The following is a 17,464-nucleotide window of genomic DNA, read 5'->3' on the forward strand; positions in this document are numbered from 1 at the left end:
CGGAAAATTTTATCTCCTGCTCTCCAACTTTGTGTGTCGGAAAATCCGATGGAAAATGTGTGATGGAGCCCACACACGGTCAGAATTTCCGACAACACGCTCCGATCGGACATTTTCCATCGGAAAATCCGACCGTGTGTACGGGGCATAAGGGTACCCTTGTGATGCTATAACTCTTATTCACGTAATTGGTATGCACATAGCACATGCATTTTTAGGGTAGACCTTGTGGTTTTTCAATTTAGGATCAAATAATACAACATTTTTTATTCTTACCTTTCACATGATCGTCTAGCTCTGGTGTTTATCACTTTCATACTACTTCTGGTCTGCACAATAGATACTGGGTACAGGATATCAGATTGTTGGTTAATGTATATGTAGGGTTAGTCCTTAGCACACCCTTAATGTAGCCCCTTTTTCTTGTAGTGTATGGGTAAGCGCCACACCCCCCCATTTTCTTTCTATTTTGGTAAATCATCTTGAGTCCCAAATGATTTCTAATATAATATTGGATACATATATTTTCATTTTCTTTTTTTTTTATTGAGAATAAGTAGTAAACAATTTGAAAAGATTGCATCTTCCTGTAACTGTTTCCAAACGCGTGATTTGCATGCCTGCATAAATGTACTTAAAAAATGTCATCAATGTCTACTGAATAAAATGATATAACAATTGTACGACTTTTAAGTAACGTAATGGAATGGAAAGGCTCATAGTGAACGTATGTGTTTTTTTTTTTTTTTTTGTTTTGTTTTTTTTTTTAGAGGTGGGGGCTTTATTTCTCTTTTGATGCTACATTGCTACACACACCAAGGAAAAAAAAAAAAAAACGTAACGTTAGGATACGATCAATTTTGAACTGGCAAGAGAATACAAATTAGCACAACATTTAATTTTGCAAAATCACTTTCACTTACCTGAGCGATTGATGCTTGCGCAGTAAATGCAAATGTCATCCTGTCATCCAGATCTTCCAATGTCATTATTGGAACCTGGGGATAATGCTAACTGGTTATTCTTGAGTCTTCCTTACAGTAGAAAAAAAAAAATATCGATTTTAAATATATACCAACATTTTATATATATATATATATATATATATAATGCATATGTGAATGTGTGAGAGAGTAATGGTGGAGTACTTCTCGCTGCAATCAGCCAGCAATACATCACTATAGCAGCGATTTATTGCTGCAGGGAAAGACTGGACAGAACTGCAACAGCTTTGTCCAGCCTCCGTACTAAGAGGAAGTGCCTTGACTTGTGATGTCACTACACTTCAGATCTACAACATAAACATAATGCTTCCACATTGCGTTTACAGTGATCTGCTACAATCGTTCCTAAGTAGTGCTGTGTAGCAAGATCGGAAACCCAGGAGCTGATAGTCACTGAAAGCCAGGGATCACTGTACTGTCCATAGGCGTGCGCACAGGGTGTGCCAGGTGTGCCTGGGCACACCCTAATCACCCTGTGTGGTGCAGATTCCCCGTTTACACCCCTGATATTTCACCCTAACAGGGCTCCTAAGAAAAACTGTACAAAAAACAAAAAAAAAAGTAAAATTGTAAAAAATAAAATAATAAAAATAAAAACTACTGACACCATCCACTGCCCTACTGACACCATCCACTGCCCTACTGACACCATCCATTGCTCTGCTGACACCATCAGTATAAATATACATGCACACACACGCAAAAGTGTTTGAGCTTTGGGGAGCACACCCTGATGCAATAGGCTGCACACACCTATGGTACTGTCACTGTACTAATGACACTGGCAGGGAAGGGGTTAACATCAGGGGCAATCAAAGGGTTAAGTGTGTCCCTAGGGGGTGCTTTCTAACTGTGGGGGATAGGCTTTGACTAAAGGAAAACAGAGATCTGTGTTTCTGCTTAGCAGAAACACAAGATCTCCATTTTCTCCTCTGGCAGAATGGCGGTCTGCCTTGTTTACATAGGCAGACCACCGTTCTGTCTCTCCTCAGAACGATCGCGTCCACCGGACCCACTGATTGGCTCCCGTTGTGTCCGGTCACAGCGGTAACGGGTTGCCGGCAGGCACGTGCATGCGCCCCAGATCCCGTGCACGAAATCACGTATAGATACGTGATTTCGCACAGGAGGGCCACCCTGCCGCAGTATATCTGCGTGGGGCTGTCCAGAAGTGGTTAAAGTGGCGTCTGGGACTCAAGTAGTTACAGAGAGCCACTTGCAACCTGGCTTTATGTAAAAATGTAATAATTCTGTTTTAAAGCAAAGCATTCTTTTTTCAGTCTTGAATACTGAAGGGGGTGACTAATGTAACGCTGCCCAAGGAAGGAGCTACTGGTTGGGATGGGTCCTCTGTTCTTTTTCTCAAACTCTTTACAAAGTCCAGCCCCTCTGACACACTAGGGTGACCGTACAAAGCATGCAATATCACAGAAAATAACTGAAAGTAATATTTAGTACCCAGTAGTAGTACTATAATAAAGAAAATAGTCACTGAACTAGTTAGTAAAGGCCTCTAATATATTGTCACCTGATATGGTTCGTAACAAAGTTGGCACAGAAATGGATTAACAATGACACTTCAGATGAACATAAACAGTACCAAGGTTACCTAAAGTGCAGCAGTGAGCACCAATAAAGCTTGATTTGCTGAACACAGAAATTATACTGCCAAAGTGTATTGATGGCGACTATGATAGGCCTACACCAACTGGATGTGCACTGTCCATAGAAATCAAGGAAATGGGAAAAGGGAACAAAGGGGACTCGCAGAATGGTTTTACAGAAGAGGCAGTCCTTTATGTTATTCTTCTGCCAGCTATCGTTGGGGCCCTTTAAGAAATGTTTGTGCACTTAATGACAGTTTTAGTAAACTGGCATGCAGTATAGGTGTGGTAAAGATTCAGTAAAGGTGTGGTACAGATGTAGTATAGATTCAGTATAGGTGCGGTATACTTAATGCCCTGCCTCCAGTAACTCAGTCCTTGTTAGCAGTGTGAACAATGGGCAGTGCCCTCTCACCAGTCCCTGCGGTGCGGCTGTGAACTCTTTCTGTAGAAGGGGTGGCCCCCTCATTTTGTTCTGTTCACAGAATGCCTCCAGAGATTCAGAGGGTGGGAAGATGCTTTGGTCTCCCTGCGGCACCTGTGCAGATGCGTCGCTGCGGTCTGTGCTGCCTCAGGTGTCTTTGCTGTTCTGGCCTCTCCACAGTCTGGTCAGTAAGGATGAGCTCCGGCGTGTTCGCCAGCTGCACGTGCCGAGCCCGCCAGGAAGTCGGCACTGCACAGCGCTAATCACAACCACTGAGATATTTCCCGATGTGCGGCTGCAGAGATTGGGAAATGTCTCACTACCTGTGATTAGCGCAGCGCAGTGCCGACTTCCTGGCTTGCTTGGCACGTGCAGCTTGCGAACACGCCGGAGCTCATCCTTACTGGTCAGTATGCAGCAGATGTGCTCTCATTAATTCCCTAGGCTCCAAGAGGCAGAACCTAGCTAGACGGTCTCAGAAAAGCACCTTCACAGCTCCTCCTTGGCCCAGTGTTTCTTGGGAGTTATAGTGCAAAGGGTCCATAAGCTCCACAATATGGCTTTTTTCCTGGACTTCAAATCCCATGATCCTCAGCATTCTGCATTCTAGAAATCCATAAGCTTTTCTGGCTATAGTTCTCCCTCTGCTGACTGGAGTGGATAGTGCAAAACAACTGTAGCCAGGTGCTTGGATAAGAATGGAAAGTGAGAGAAGCACTGGTTGCAGCTGCCCTGTGGTGCTGAGCTATATAAGCAAGTCAGGCAATACTGCACTATGGGAACTGTAGTCCAGAGGAGAGATTTTACTGTAATCGAGAGCTTTTGAACTGCATTTCTCAGGCGATTGCCAGGAAGAGGAGAAAGAGCTGCATTTTCTGAAGATGGGCAGGACATAGGTTCCTCTTGCCATTAAGGAGATCGGAGAGTGCACATCGCCATCCAGTGTGCACCGTCACTGCTGCAAATTGGTGGCCTGAATGGGATCTGGAGCCCTGAGTCTGGGAGTGCTGACAGCCAGGGTCACCTGGGTGCAGAGCAGAGAGTGGATCAATCGCTGTGTGTGACCAGATGCTGAGCTTTAAAGGGGTTTTTAAGGCAATGCACACAATCACTGCCAGCCCCTCTGCTAGGATAACATGTAGTATATAGTGTATGCCGTTTTGTAAAATTCATCTTCTAAATATTTTATTTCTTCTCCACAATCAGCGGTCACGTGACCGGCCCGTCGCTCTCTTTCTCCGATGTATGTACTACAGAGGGAGGGGCAGAGATCTCCCTCTGACGTCTGCCGGGTGGTCACGTGACCTCCCTCTGTAGTGCATACATCAGGGCGCTCACATGATCAGGGAGAAGAAATAAAGTGTTTAGAAGATGAATTTTACAAAACATACATTATATACTACACGTTCTTCTAGCAGATGGCCTGGCAGTGATTGTGAGCAGTAATGTTTGCACTGCTCGGATTGGTGCTAGAAGGGAAGGGGAGGGGCGGCTCACACACAGAGCTGACAGGCAGGGAGGAGGAGGGAGGTTGGGAGGAGCACACAGGAGAGCAGACAGGATAGCTGCGGATGACAGAGGCACATAAACTGACCACGATGTCAGGGCTCAGCAACCATGATTAACCATGGTCAGTCTACAGGGGGGAGGGTATAGCCAGGCAGGATCAACCAGGAATTTCAGGTGATAGAAGGGGCCAAATTACACAGCACAAGCACTGTGCTGCATAACATGCTGTAAACATGCTTTAACCGGTTCCCGACCGACGCACGCCGATGTACATCGGCAAAATGGCACGGCTGGGCAAATGGGCGTACCCGTACGTCCCTTTAAATTTGCCGCCGTGCCATTGCATGCGCGCCGGCCGGGAGCTCGGTGAGTCGGTTGCGGGTCCCACGGACTCGATCGCCACGGAGATACCCGCGATCGCCTCACGGAGAGGAAGAACAGGGAGATGCTAATGTAAACAAGCATCTCCCCATTCTGCCTAGTGACAGTGTCACTGATCTCTGCTCCCTGTGATCGGGAGCAGAGATAAGTGAGGTGTCGCACGTAGCCACTCCCCCCCCACAGTTAGAAACACTCCCCAGGACATACTTAACCCCTACACTGCCCCCTAGTGGTTAACCCCTTCACTGCCAGTGTCATTTACACAGCAATCAGTGTATAATGCGTTTTTTCAAAATTGTCGCTATTTTTTTGTTTATAAAAAAAAAATAAAAAAACACATAGGTGATCAAATACCCTAAAAGAAAGCTCTAATTGTGGGGAAAAAAAGGACGTCGATTTTGTTTGGGAGCACGACCGCACAATTGTCAGTTAAACCGAAGCAGTGCCGAATCGCAAAAAGTGCTCTGGTCAGGAAGGGGGTAAATTCTTCCGGGGCTGAAGTGGTTAAAGGAACAGGATCCATTTTTTTTTTTTTTTTTTTTTTAGGGTAACAAACGCTTTAATATCGCTGGGACTGGGGAGCTTCTGCTGTGGGGATTTAGTTCCATTGCTACAGAGACTGAGTCTTTTTTTAGGAACTGCCCACAGAACCATCTAGTAGCCTTATTGCTGCCTGCAGGCTTGGCTGGGCCTATTCTCATGTGTAAAACAAAAGGTAAGCTAATGCACACCCAAATCACAACATCAGTGCATAAAGGGTTAATTATATGAATATGGGTGCTGAAACCATAGATTGGGTTTCCTTAAGAAAGACCCAGGATCAATACTCTATAAATAAATAAATAATAGGCAGCACTCCCATACCTACCAATGTTTTAAGATGGGAATGAGGGACAACTATTAGCAAAAGTATGCAGGCATAGGACACACCCCTTGCCACACCCCCTTAAAGGAGAATTGTACAAAAAAAACAAGATTGGTTAAACCCACAAGTGCTTTTTTTTATCACTACTATTCCTTTATATTGTCTTTTGGAATTTACAGATGCATGCAATTTAGAAATCAGATGAAAGGTTTAGTGCTGAAAAACACTTTTTGATAGATAAAAAGTGAATTTTATATACAACTATATAGATCAGACCAAAATGAGGGACAAATGAGGAAGGAATGAGGGACAGAGGGACATTGCTCCAAATCAGGGACAGTCCCTTGAAATCAGGGACAGTTGGGAGTTATGCACTCCAACTATTCTTATGTGTAATAATGGTACAATTGGACCCCAACTCTAGCCAGATAAAGCATTAAGACCAAAGACTTTACAGCTGCTACGCAGAGCCTTTTGCTTATTGTTTATGCTAACAGGTACAGTATCTCCCAGGGGACTTTGCACCAATCCCAGCCATCCTCCTGTATTGCACGCTAGACTAGGTATATTATTATTATTCACATTGCAGTTAATGGTAATATGCACTGTTTACTTTGCTGATTCATGAGTAAATCCCAGTCTAGTGGTACAGAATTCTTTTCAAAGTTAACTTGGCATATTGATTATACTGTCTAGCGGACTGTGTCTGAATCTACATTCTGTGTGTTCATTTATGCTCAAACCACCATTTATTCTTACCCGTACCAATGCCTTGAGTTCATTTACCTGTAGCACCCTCTCATGTGCTATCAGGTTAGTACAGGTACATTTCATGGTAAAGTGAGTCTGAATTAGTGAGTCTGGTTAGGGTTTACTGCAGGTCAGAAAAAAAAACTATACCAAAGAAAAAAGCATAGGGAAAGATGCCACATATAGAGCCTCAAAGATATAGTGTCTGAAAAAAATGTACAAATCAGATATCACAAAATTAAAATGTATTAAATCTTTGAATAAAAAATAGTCGATTGCACAAAAGTATAAAATCAATGAAACCTCAACCATTCACCGTCTAATGACAACGTTGTCGGTAGACAGACAGATACAGACTAATGCCACGTACACACGAGCGGAAATTCCGCCAGCAAAAGTCCGATGTGAGCTTTTGGTCAGAAATTGCGACCGTGTGTATGCTCCATCGGACATTTGCTGGCAGAATTCCAGCCAGCAAAAGATTGAGAGCAGGATTTCTATTTTTCGGTCGGAAAAAGTTCCTATCCGAAAATGCAGTCGTCTGTATGCAATTTGGACGCGCAAAAAACCACGCATGCTCGGAAACAATTCCACGCATGCTCGGAAGCATTAAACTTAATTTTTCTCGGCTCGTCGTAGTGTTGTACGTCACCGCGTTCTTGACGGTCGAAAGTTCAGAGAACTTTTGTGTGATCGCGTGTATGCAAGGCAAGCTTGAGCGGAATTCCATCGGAAAAACCATCCAAGATTTTTTTACAGAAATTCCACTCGTCTGTACGGGGCATTACAAATAAATAGGAAAACGTCTTCACTGCACGTGTACTAATATATGGGCCATAAAAGCACTAAGTCTTGGATTTTAACATACATCAAGACTTGATCTACTCATACCTCCCAACATGTAGAGATGGGAATGAGGGACACCTACTAACAAATGTATGTAGGCATAGGACACTCCCCCTTCCACACCCCCTTAAAGGAAAATTAACCAAAAAAAAAGGTTAATTAAATCCACAAGGGCTTTTTTTTACCACTACTATTCCTTTATATTGACTTTTGGAAATTACAAATGCAGCAATTTAGAAATCAGATGAAAGGTTTAGCACTGGGAAACACTTATTGATAGAAAAAAAGTTCATTTTATATACAACTATATAGATCAGACCAAAATGAGGGACAAATGAGGGGGAATGAGGGACAGAGGGACATTGCTCCAAATCAGGGACAGTCCCTCCAAATCAGGGACAGTTGGGAGCTATGTCTACATACTTGGGGGAACATGGCCAATTCACAGGCAGAGGGCCTAGCAGGGTGACTGGGCCAGCCCTTAAATATGGATGAGTCATGCCAGCAGGGTAGATGGGTGGAAATGGTCTGCTCAGCAGACTGTTGGCTGCCTAGGAGGGGACCCCTAAGTCTAGGGGGGGGCTCTCCCTCCAGGCTGGAGTTTTTGGCTGGCTTGGGAGCATCCTGACAGCAGTGTGGTTTGAAAGGAATCTTGAATAAGGAGAAACAGGGAGCAAGGAAGACAGCAGTGGAGGCCCGTCCATAAGGGGAGCATGGGCGTCACCCCCCCTATCCATGCGTCCGGCCCCCTAATCTCCTAATCTACATGCAGGGCGCCGGATGCATGGATTCCAATTGGGGGGGGGGGTTGAAGTATGTGATTAGAGTAAGAGACTCTAATAGGCTTCAAAAAGAGGTGGGCTCGGTGCGCAGAGCACTGCGCTCCAAGCCCGCCCAGTTGTGTGACCCGTTTGCTGATTGGCGAAAGGAGAAGCTACCCTATTGGACGAGGGAGGAGACGCACGGCGAGGACACCGCCGTGATGCCGAGAAGGAAACACAGGGGAAGCTGGCCGCCAGAGGGAAGCGCTGCCCGGGGTAAGTGTTGCGGGTGACCGACTGTCCCGACTGTTTGCCGCTCCCCCAAGAAAATATACCACCAGCCGACACTGGAAGACAGTGTGAGTACATCAGCACATTTACAAGGGGAGAGACTGACATATGTAGCAAGCCTTTCTGGAGGACAGCATTGTGTTTAACCCTTCCTGTCCTTTGCTTTGGGAGATCTTTAGCGCAGCTGGGTGGGCCGGTGGAGAAACAGCCAGTTGGGTTGGTAGTCCTGCAGACAGTAGAGTTGGGATCAGTGTCTACAGTGGACTGTCTACAGTGGAGTGGGAGATTCTCCTGGATGTTGCTTACTATACAATGTGCTACTTTTCTAAGGAACTGAGAGTTCCTAGTCCTTAAGGGGATTTCGCATCTCATCTTCAGAGACTACCAGTGTTTGGGACGGCGGACAGTTCAAGATCGTGTAAATAGGGAGGAAGTTGTCCCTGGTTATTCTTTCAGTCAAGCCGGACATCCCATAATTCATATTCCCCATCCAAGTAATTACCCCTAATAAAAAAAAAAATGGTCTTGTCTATTTTCTGGTACTAATTCATCCTGCCTTGTATCAACGGTTCAGGCTGGTGGTGGTGTAATGGTGTGGGGGGGATATTTTTTTTTGGCCCCTTAGTACCAATTAAGCATTGTTTAACCGATTCCCGACCGGCGCACACCGAAGTACGTCGGCAGAATGGCACAGCTGGGCAAATGGGCGTACCTGTACATGCCTTTGAATTTGCCGTCATGCTATCGCGAGCACGCCGGCCGGGAGCTCCCTGAGTCGGGTCGCGGGGATACCCTCGATTGTCTCACGGGGAGAAAGAACAGGGAGATGCTAATGTAAACAAGCACCTTCCCGTTCTGCCTAGTGACAGTGTCACTGATCATAGCTCCCTGTGATCGGGAGCTATGATCAGTAACGTGTCACAGCTAGCCTATCCCCCCTACAGTTAGAACACATCCCCAGGACACATTTAACCCCTACAGCGCCACCTAGTGTTAACCCCTTCACTGCCAGTCACATTTACACAGTAATCAATGCAATTTTAATCGCACTGATCGCTGTATAAATGCGCCAAAATTGTCCGATGTGTCCGCCATAATGTCGCAGTCATGATAAAAATCGCTGATCGCCGCCATTACTAGTAAAAAAAATTAATAAAAATGCCATAAAAACTATCCCCTATTTTGTAGATGCTATATCTTTTGCACAAACCAATCAATAAACGCTTATTGCGATTTTTTTTTTTTTTTTTACCAAAAATATGTAGAAGAATACGTATCGACCTAAACTGAGGGAAAAAAATGTTTTTTTCTATATTTTTGGGGGATATTTATTATAGCAAAAAGCAAAAAATAATGCGTTTTTTTTCAGAATCGTCGCTATTTTTTTGTTTATAGTGCAAAAAATAAAAACCGCAGAGGTGATCAAATACCAGCAAAAGAAAGCTCTATTTGTGGGGAAAAAAAAGACGTCAATTTTGTTTGGGAGCCACGTCGCACGACCGCGCAATTGTCAGTTAAAACGACGCAGTGCCGAATTGCAAAAAGTGCTCTGGTCTTCGACCAGCAAAATGGTCCGGGGCTTAAGTGGTTAAACACCACGGCCTACCTGAGTATTGTTGCTGACCATGTCCATCCCTTTATGACTACAGTGTCCCCATCTTCTGATGGCTCCATCCAGCAGGATAATGCACCATGTCACAAAGCTCCAATCATCTCACCACTGGACAATGAGGTCCCTGTACTCCAATGGCCTCCACACTCACCACATCTCATCCAATAGAGCACCTTTGGGACGTGGTGAAAAACAAGAGAGAGAGAGCAGCGCCTCTAAGTAAAAATGCTTTATTCCATGTGATGAAAGAAAAGTAGCCACTTACATATTAGCAAAGAACGAAGCTCTCCACAAGTAGGTAACAGATAGTGAGGCTACGAATCCAAACACAAGCTCGGGGAGTGCCACTGGTCCGTGGCTGCAATGATGGCGAGGAACCGGGACGGGAACAGCCGATCATGCAGGGGAAGGAAGAGACAGCTCGCAGAGCCAGCGTGTGATGTCAGCTGGGTGAGGGAAACACAACGCATTTCAGAGCATGCGCAACGTCCGTGGGGAGCATGCGCGCTCCTTTCTCAATGGCAACGGTTGCTTGCCAGTCTTCTTCTTAGCACTCCCCCCATTTTTCACCAATGGTAACCACCTCACCCTTACTCTCCCTGTGTTGCCACTCGTTTTTCCACTCTCTCCCTTTTTCACCCCAGAGATGCCTCATGGTTCCATGCCCACCCTGGAGGGGTGCCTGTGTGTTGTGCTTCCGCGGAAATGCCCACCTCGGCTCCCGGGGAGGGGTTGTTCTCGGAGGTCTGTGACACCCTACCACCATAGTACACAGCAAATTCCAGCCCCAACCAGTGAGTACACCCTGAGGTTGGGGTTGTTTATCTGATTGTGTCCATATATTTGTAGACACTCATTGCTTCTTTATACTTTCATTGTAGATATTTCACGTGCATGCTCCTGACGAGTGGCGCAGTGCCACGAAACGCGTAGAGCTTCTTGGTGCCGTGTCTTTGCCCAGCTATAAAATGATTATCAAGCAATTCCTTTTTTTTATTTGCATCTGTTCAGGCTCAGTGAAGCCATGGGTCCTGCAGGCAGTACCTTGAATTCTACATCAACACTAATATCCATTTGTTTATGGTGAACCATGGAACTTTATAAAATGAGATTATCTGGTATACTACTTATTAACTGTACTATTGCTACTAGTGGTTTCATTATGAGACATTCTGCTAGCATTATCTGTACTGTCATTATCGTTTTACCAATTGCCTTATTATCTGTGATGTTTTACTATACTAATAAAGTTCTGCTGTTCACCGAATACCTCTTTGCTGCCATATGGTTCATTTAAAGTCCCAATTCCCCTCCCTTGTTCTGGTTCTTTGTTTAGATATGGGATGGAAATATATGACTTTACCGGGCCATAATTTCAATTAAAGTCCCGAGGGATGGAAACACAGTCTTACCAGACAGTGGATTCCTGAAAGTCCCTTTTATACAATTCCCTCCTCAAATTAATATGCCACAAAGAATTAAGGCAAAAGAGGGTCCAACCCGGTACTACCTAATAAAGTGGCCGGTGAGTGTATTTATGGAAATGCCTTATTGTAGCGTGCATGCATACCTCCCAACATTGAGATAGGAATGAGGGACACCTACTAGCAAATGTATGTAGGCAATGGGCACGCCCCCTGCCACACCCCCTTAAAGGAGAATTAACCAAAGAAAATTTAATTAAATCCACAAGTGCTTTTTTTTTTTACCACTACTATTCCTTTATATTGGGTTTTACAAATGCAGCAATTTAGAAATTGGATGAAAGGTTTATCACTGGGAATCACTTTTTGAAAAATAAAAAGTGCATTTTATATACAACTATATAGATCAGAACAAAATGATGGGGAAAGAGGGACAGAGGGACATTGCTCCAAATCAGGGACAGTTGGGGGCTATGTGCCTGAACCAGATTTGATACCCTTTCAGGGTAAAAAGCAAATGGAGGCCTTCTGTGTGCCAAATTCACACTTGCAAATGGGGCCGACTGTGATTTACCTGTGGGAGACTCAGTGGGGGGTTCCCTATGATTATCTGTAAGCGGGAAGCCCCTTTTAAATCAATGGGAGGCTGACCGTGCCCACAGATATTCATGGCCATACGCGTGTAATCAGTTATGCAGTGATCCTATGGATATGACTGGTCCTGGACCCAGGGAGAACCCCACTAATGCCCCGTACACACGATCCGAATATCATACAACAGATCGTACATCTTTTTTCGCTTAATAGTAGAAATTGAATAGGTAACTAAAGTCACGAAAATTCTCGTACGACAGAAAAAAAAAAAAATCAGAAGTGATGTCCTGTTTTGTATTTGTATTGTATTTTCGGATGACAACTATACTGACTAAAGGAAAATCGCACGATCTGGTATCGTACGAAGAAAATTTTTGCGCTTGTGTGATCGAATAATATCGGATGAACTGTGGTGATCAGCTCTCGAAAGTAGTGTACATATGATCCGAAAATCGTATGATTCTTCCTCGGAAGGTTTTCCTATGATATTCGGATCTTGTGTACGGGCCATAAGTCTCCCGCTGGTAATAACAAACAATCCCATTCATAAGTGTGAATGAGGCCTTAGAGGACATCCTGCCTTTCCCTCAGCTAGCGGTACATATAAACATAACCGGAGCATGTTGGGGCATCATCTGTTTACCTTTCTCTGTAAATGTAATTGCTGATTTGTTACGGTCATTGTGCACAGCACATTCTTCCTCTGTAGGTGTTCCTCCGCATTGTGAGGAAAACGCTGTCCGTGTTCACTTGTGAGAGTTTCAACTGCGCTCTGATCTGCAGGCAACCAGCATAGGAAGTGTTTTTTTCTGTGGTGTACTTTGTACTTCTCCATGTTTACGATTCTATAAACTAGGACACAGAGTTATTGCTCTCAATTCAACTGTGCTACTTCTACCACGCTTCTGTCATAGGAAAACTGGGCTTCATGCACGCAGACACAAAAAAATTCTTATCAATATTTTTTAAATGTTTTTATTGATTGGAATCAGTGGCATCTCTAGGGGTGGCTTTTGGGGCTATAGCCCCGAATCTGGGGCCCATAGCCCAGAGTCTCTGCAAGGGTCCCCAAAGGGAGGGGAGGCTCTCTGGGGACCCTGATGTAAGTGGGGGGCTCTCTGGGGACCCTGATTTAAGGGGGAGGCTCTCTGGGGACCCTGATGCAGGGGGGAGGCTCTCTGGGGACCCTGATTTAAGGGGGAGGCTCTCTGGGGACCCTGATTTAAGGGGGAGGCTCTCTGGGGACCCTGATTTAAGGGGGAGGCTCTCTGGGAACCCTGAGCTGCTGAATGCATGTAAATGTTAGCACAAACATTTACACTGGATATAAAAAGTCTACACACCCCTGTTAAAATGTCAGGTTTCTGTGATGTAAATAAAAATGAGACAAAGATAAATAATTTCAGAACTTTTAATGCGACCTATGCTTGCTTGCATCCTAGCAATGGAGGAAGATTGGCAGCTTAATTGAGAAGCCGCCTGAGTCTTGGCAACAGAGGACACTAGGTGGCAAAAGCGGGCTGCATCCTAGCAACGGAGGAAACTAGGTGGCTTCCTTGGGAATCTGCCTGTGTCCTAGCAACAGAGAATGCTAGGTGGCTTTCTTCAGAAGCTGACTATGTGCACATTTAAGAACTGTTAGTGCTTGCTTGCATTCTAGCAATGGAGGAAGCTTCGCAGTTTAATTGAGAAGCCGCCTGAGTTTTGGCAACAGAAGACACTTAGGGGGCAATAGCTGGCTGCGTCCTAGCAACGGAGAAAACTAGGTGGCTTCCTTGGGAATCTGCCCGTGTCCTAGCAACAGAGGATGCTAGGTGTTTTTCTTGAGAAGCTGCTTGTGTCCCAGCAATAGGGCCTTTTACTATGCGCACACACTCAAATGTTACATGCATAACAGCATACATTTTTATGCAGGATCTTGCTGCCAGCTTCTTGCATACTAGTTGTCAAATGTTTTATACAGCTGTGTGCATGTTCTATAAAGTGTTTGTTCAGCTTTGGATGGCAGTTATTTGGCATTCCAAGGGTGAAAAACATGTGAAATCCATTGTTTTTAGCGCCAGTGGAGACCAGCACTAAAGGAAGATCAGATTTCTGTCTGTGTCTCCCTGCTACAGATTGTCCCTCACTTCCTGTCTGTTAAAACTGTTAGTAGCTGGACAGGAAGTGAGTTTTTTTGTCTTGTTAAAGGGGTTGTAAAGGTTTGCGTTTTTTCACCTTAATGCATCCTACCGGCGCATGCGCTCTGAAGGGACGGTGTACCTGCGGCCGTGACTCCCATGAGCATGCATGGGAGAGACGTCATTGTGGCTCGTCCAATCAGACGGCCGGAGCATGTGAACCCAGAAGGAAGACTGGGTGAAGATGGAAGCCCTGTCAGTGGTAACAGCGCAGCGCTGGAGGTCTTCGCTCAAAGGTAAGCATTTCATAATGTGCTAGCATGCAATACATACTAGCACATTATGGCATTGTCTTGCAGGTTATTTTTATTTTTAAAGGATGTGGTTTACTCCTTCTTTAAAAGAGAAGTATGGCCACATTTTTTTTTTTAGCTAGACTTCTCTTTTGGGCCACAGAGTATATTTACTAATGTTCTCCTGTGACCCAGAGTCAGCTGACAGGGCAGAGTAGTGTCATATTCGGCAAGGATCCCAACATCCCAGTGAGCAATGGAGAAGCAGAGCGGTGGAATGACCGACACTCACCATTCTCCACTGTGAGCAGATCCAGAGTCACCTGAACACCGGTCATGTGATCTGTCAGCTCTCGGTTTTAGCCCAGGTTCACACTGACAGCGGATTGAATTGGTGCGTGTTCAGCCTTCATTCCCGCATGTCAGTCCTGGCGATTTCAGAGACATCTGTGTGGGCTCCTGCAGAGATGTCTATTGAAATCGCACCCGAATTTGCCAAAAGTAGTACAGAAACTACTTTTGGGAATCGGCGTCGCACCAATTCGGATGGTGCCATTGCTTGCAATAGCCACCGATTTGGCATGCGATCTGACACGTCAAATCGCATGCTAAATCGCATCAATGTGAACCTAGACTTAGAATGAGCGTGGGAGAGCTGCCGCGTCACATAGAGGTTACAGCATGGACATGAGTATGTATGTTTGCTTTTGTTATTAACCGCTTCAGCCCTGGAAGATTTTACTCCCTTCCTGACCAGAGCACTTTTTGCGATTCGGCACTGCGTTGTTTTAACTGACAATTGCACGGTCGTGCGACGCTGCACCCAAACATAACTGACGTCCTTTTTTTCCCACAAATAGAGCTTTCTATTGGTGGTATTTGATCACCTCTGCGGTTTTTATTTGTGCCCTCCACCCCCCCACAGTGATCCCCTGTAACACCCACCCACAGTGTCCCCCTGTGCCACCTACCCACAGTGTGCCCTCCACCCCCCACAGTGTCCCCCTGTGCCCTCCACCTCCCCATAGTGTCCCCTTGTGCCGTCCACCCCCCCACAGTGTCCCCCTGTAACACCCACCCACAGGGTTCCCCCAGTGCCACCTCCCCACAGTGTGCCCTCCACCCCCCACAGTGTCCCCCTGTGCCCTCCACCTCCCCATAGTGTCCTCTTGTGCCGTCCACCCCCCCACAGTGTCCCCCTGTAACACCTACCCACAGTGTCCCCCTGTGCCACCTCCCCACAGTGTGCCCTCCACCCCCCCCACAGTGTCCCCCTGTAACACCCCCCCCACCGTGTCCCCCTGTGCGATCCACCCCCCCACCATGTCCCCCTGTGCCATCTACTCCCCACCATGTCCCCCTGTGCCCTCCACCCCCCCCCCACAGTGACCCCCGTGCCACCCCCCCATGATGTCCCCTGTGCCTTTCACCCCCCACAGTGTCCCCTCTGTTGTGCCCTGCACAGTGTCCCTCTGTGCCCTCCCCCCCCCCCACAGTGACCCCCTGTGCCACCCAACCACAGTGTCCCCCTGTGCCCTCCACCCCCCCCACAGTGTCCCCCTGTGCCCTCCACCCCCCCCCACAGTGTCCCCCTGTGCCCTTCAGCCCCCCCACGGTGTCCCCATGTGCCACCCACCCACAGTGTCCCCCTGTGCCCTCCACCCCCCCCACGGTGTCTCCCTGTGTCCTCCAACCCGCCCACAGTGTCCCCCTGTGTCTTCTCCCCCAACGGTTTCCCCCTGTGTCCTCCACCCCCCACTGTGTCGCCTTCCCCCCTGATGGCTACCCTGAGACCCACTGTGCTGAGTCTGAAGGATCCCAGTGCTCTACTGTGTGCCCTGTGTTTTTGTTTGTGCCCTGCTATTTGCCCTACTGCTTGCCGCATGGCCTGTGATGTGACCTGCTGTGTACCCCCTGATGTGCCCTACTTTGTGACCCTTGCCCTGTGATGTGTCCTGTGCCTTGTGATGTGCCCTGCTATGTGCCCCATGCCCTGCTGTGTACCGCCTGTTGTGCTCTACTGTGTGCCCTGTGATGTGCTCTACTGTGTGACCCATGCCCTGGGATGTGTGCCTCATGCCCTGTGATGTGCCCTGATGTGTACTGCCTAATGTGTCCTGTTCCCAAGGATGTGCCCTGGGATGTGCCCTACTGTGTGCCCTGTGCTCTGCTATGTGCCCTACTATGTTCCACATGCCCTGTGATGTGCGGCATGTCCTGCTGTGTATCTCCTGATGTGCCCTGTAATGTGCCCCGCTGTGTACCCACTAATGTGCCCTGTACCCCCTGTGATGCACCATGCTGTGCTAAATAATGTGGCCTGCTGTGTACAGCATAATAAACCCTGCTGTGTGCCCCATAATGTGCCCCCTGATGTGCCCTATTGTGTGCCCCATGCTCTGTGAGGTGCTCAGTGCCCTGCTGGGTGCCCCATTATGTGTCCTCCTGTGTACCCTGTGATGTGCACTACTGTGTGCCCCATGCCCTGTGATGTGCTCAGTGCCCTCCTGTGCCCCATGATGCGCCCTCCTGTGTGCCCTTTGATGTGCCCTACTGTGTGCCCCATGATGTGCCCCATGATGTGCCCCGTGCTCTGCTGTGTGCCATGTGATGTACCTTACTGTGTGCCCCATGATTTATGTAGGTGGGGCATTGTGTAGGTGTGGATTGCATGTGGGAGGAGACATAGGGAGCCCCATGATCTTCTATTGCCCGGGGGGCACCATGAGTTGTCAGTCCGCCCCTGGTAAGAACAGCATGTAATACATCATTTGTTGATAATTGTTTATGATTTGGGTTTAGCTACACATTAACCGCTTCAGCCCCGGAAGATTTTACCCCCTTTCTGACCAGAGCACTTTTTGCGATTCGGCACTGCGTCACTTTAACTGACAATTGCACGGTCGTGCGACATTGTACCCAAACAAAATTGACGTGCTTTTTTCCCCACAAATAGTGCTTTATTTTGGTGGTATCTGATCACCTC

General features: G+C 46.7%; 1 protein-coding gene across 1 annotated transcript in view; it reads right to left on the bottom strand.

The window, feature by feature from the left end:
• RGL2 (ral guanine nucleotide dissociation stimulator like 2) overlaps positions 1 to 12,857 on the bottom strand; it is a 106,264-nt gene extending 93,407 nt beyond the window's left edge. Inside the window, exons 1-2 of the mRNA XM_073598213.1 lie at positions 12,709 to 12,857; positions 924 to 998 (exon numbers count right to left, since the gene is read on the bottom strand). Of these exons, the coding sequence (XP_073454314.1) occupies positions 924 to 998; positions 12,709 to 12,747 (114 nt within the window). The 5' untranslated portion in view covers positions 12,748 to 12,857. The remainder of the gene's footprint in view (positions 1 to 923; positions 999 to 12,708) is intronic.
• Between the last annotated feature and the right edge of the window lie 4,607 nt (positions 12,858 to 17,464).

This window comes from Aquarana catesbeiana, linkage group LG09, assembly GCF_042186555.1.
Source record: "Aquarana catesbeiana isolate 2022-GZ linkage group LG09, ASM4218655v1, whole genome shotgun sequence".
Classification (NCBI taxonomy): Eukaryota; Metazoa; Chordata; class Amphibia; order Anura; family Ranidae; genus Aquarana; species Aquarana catesbeiana.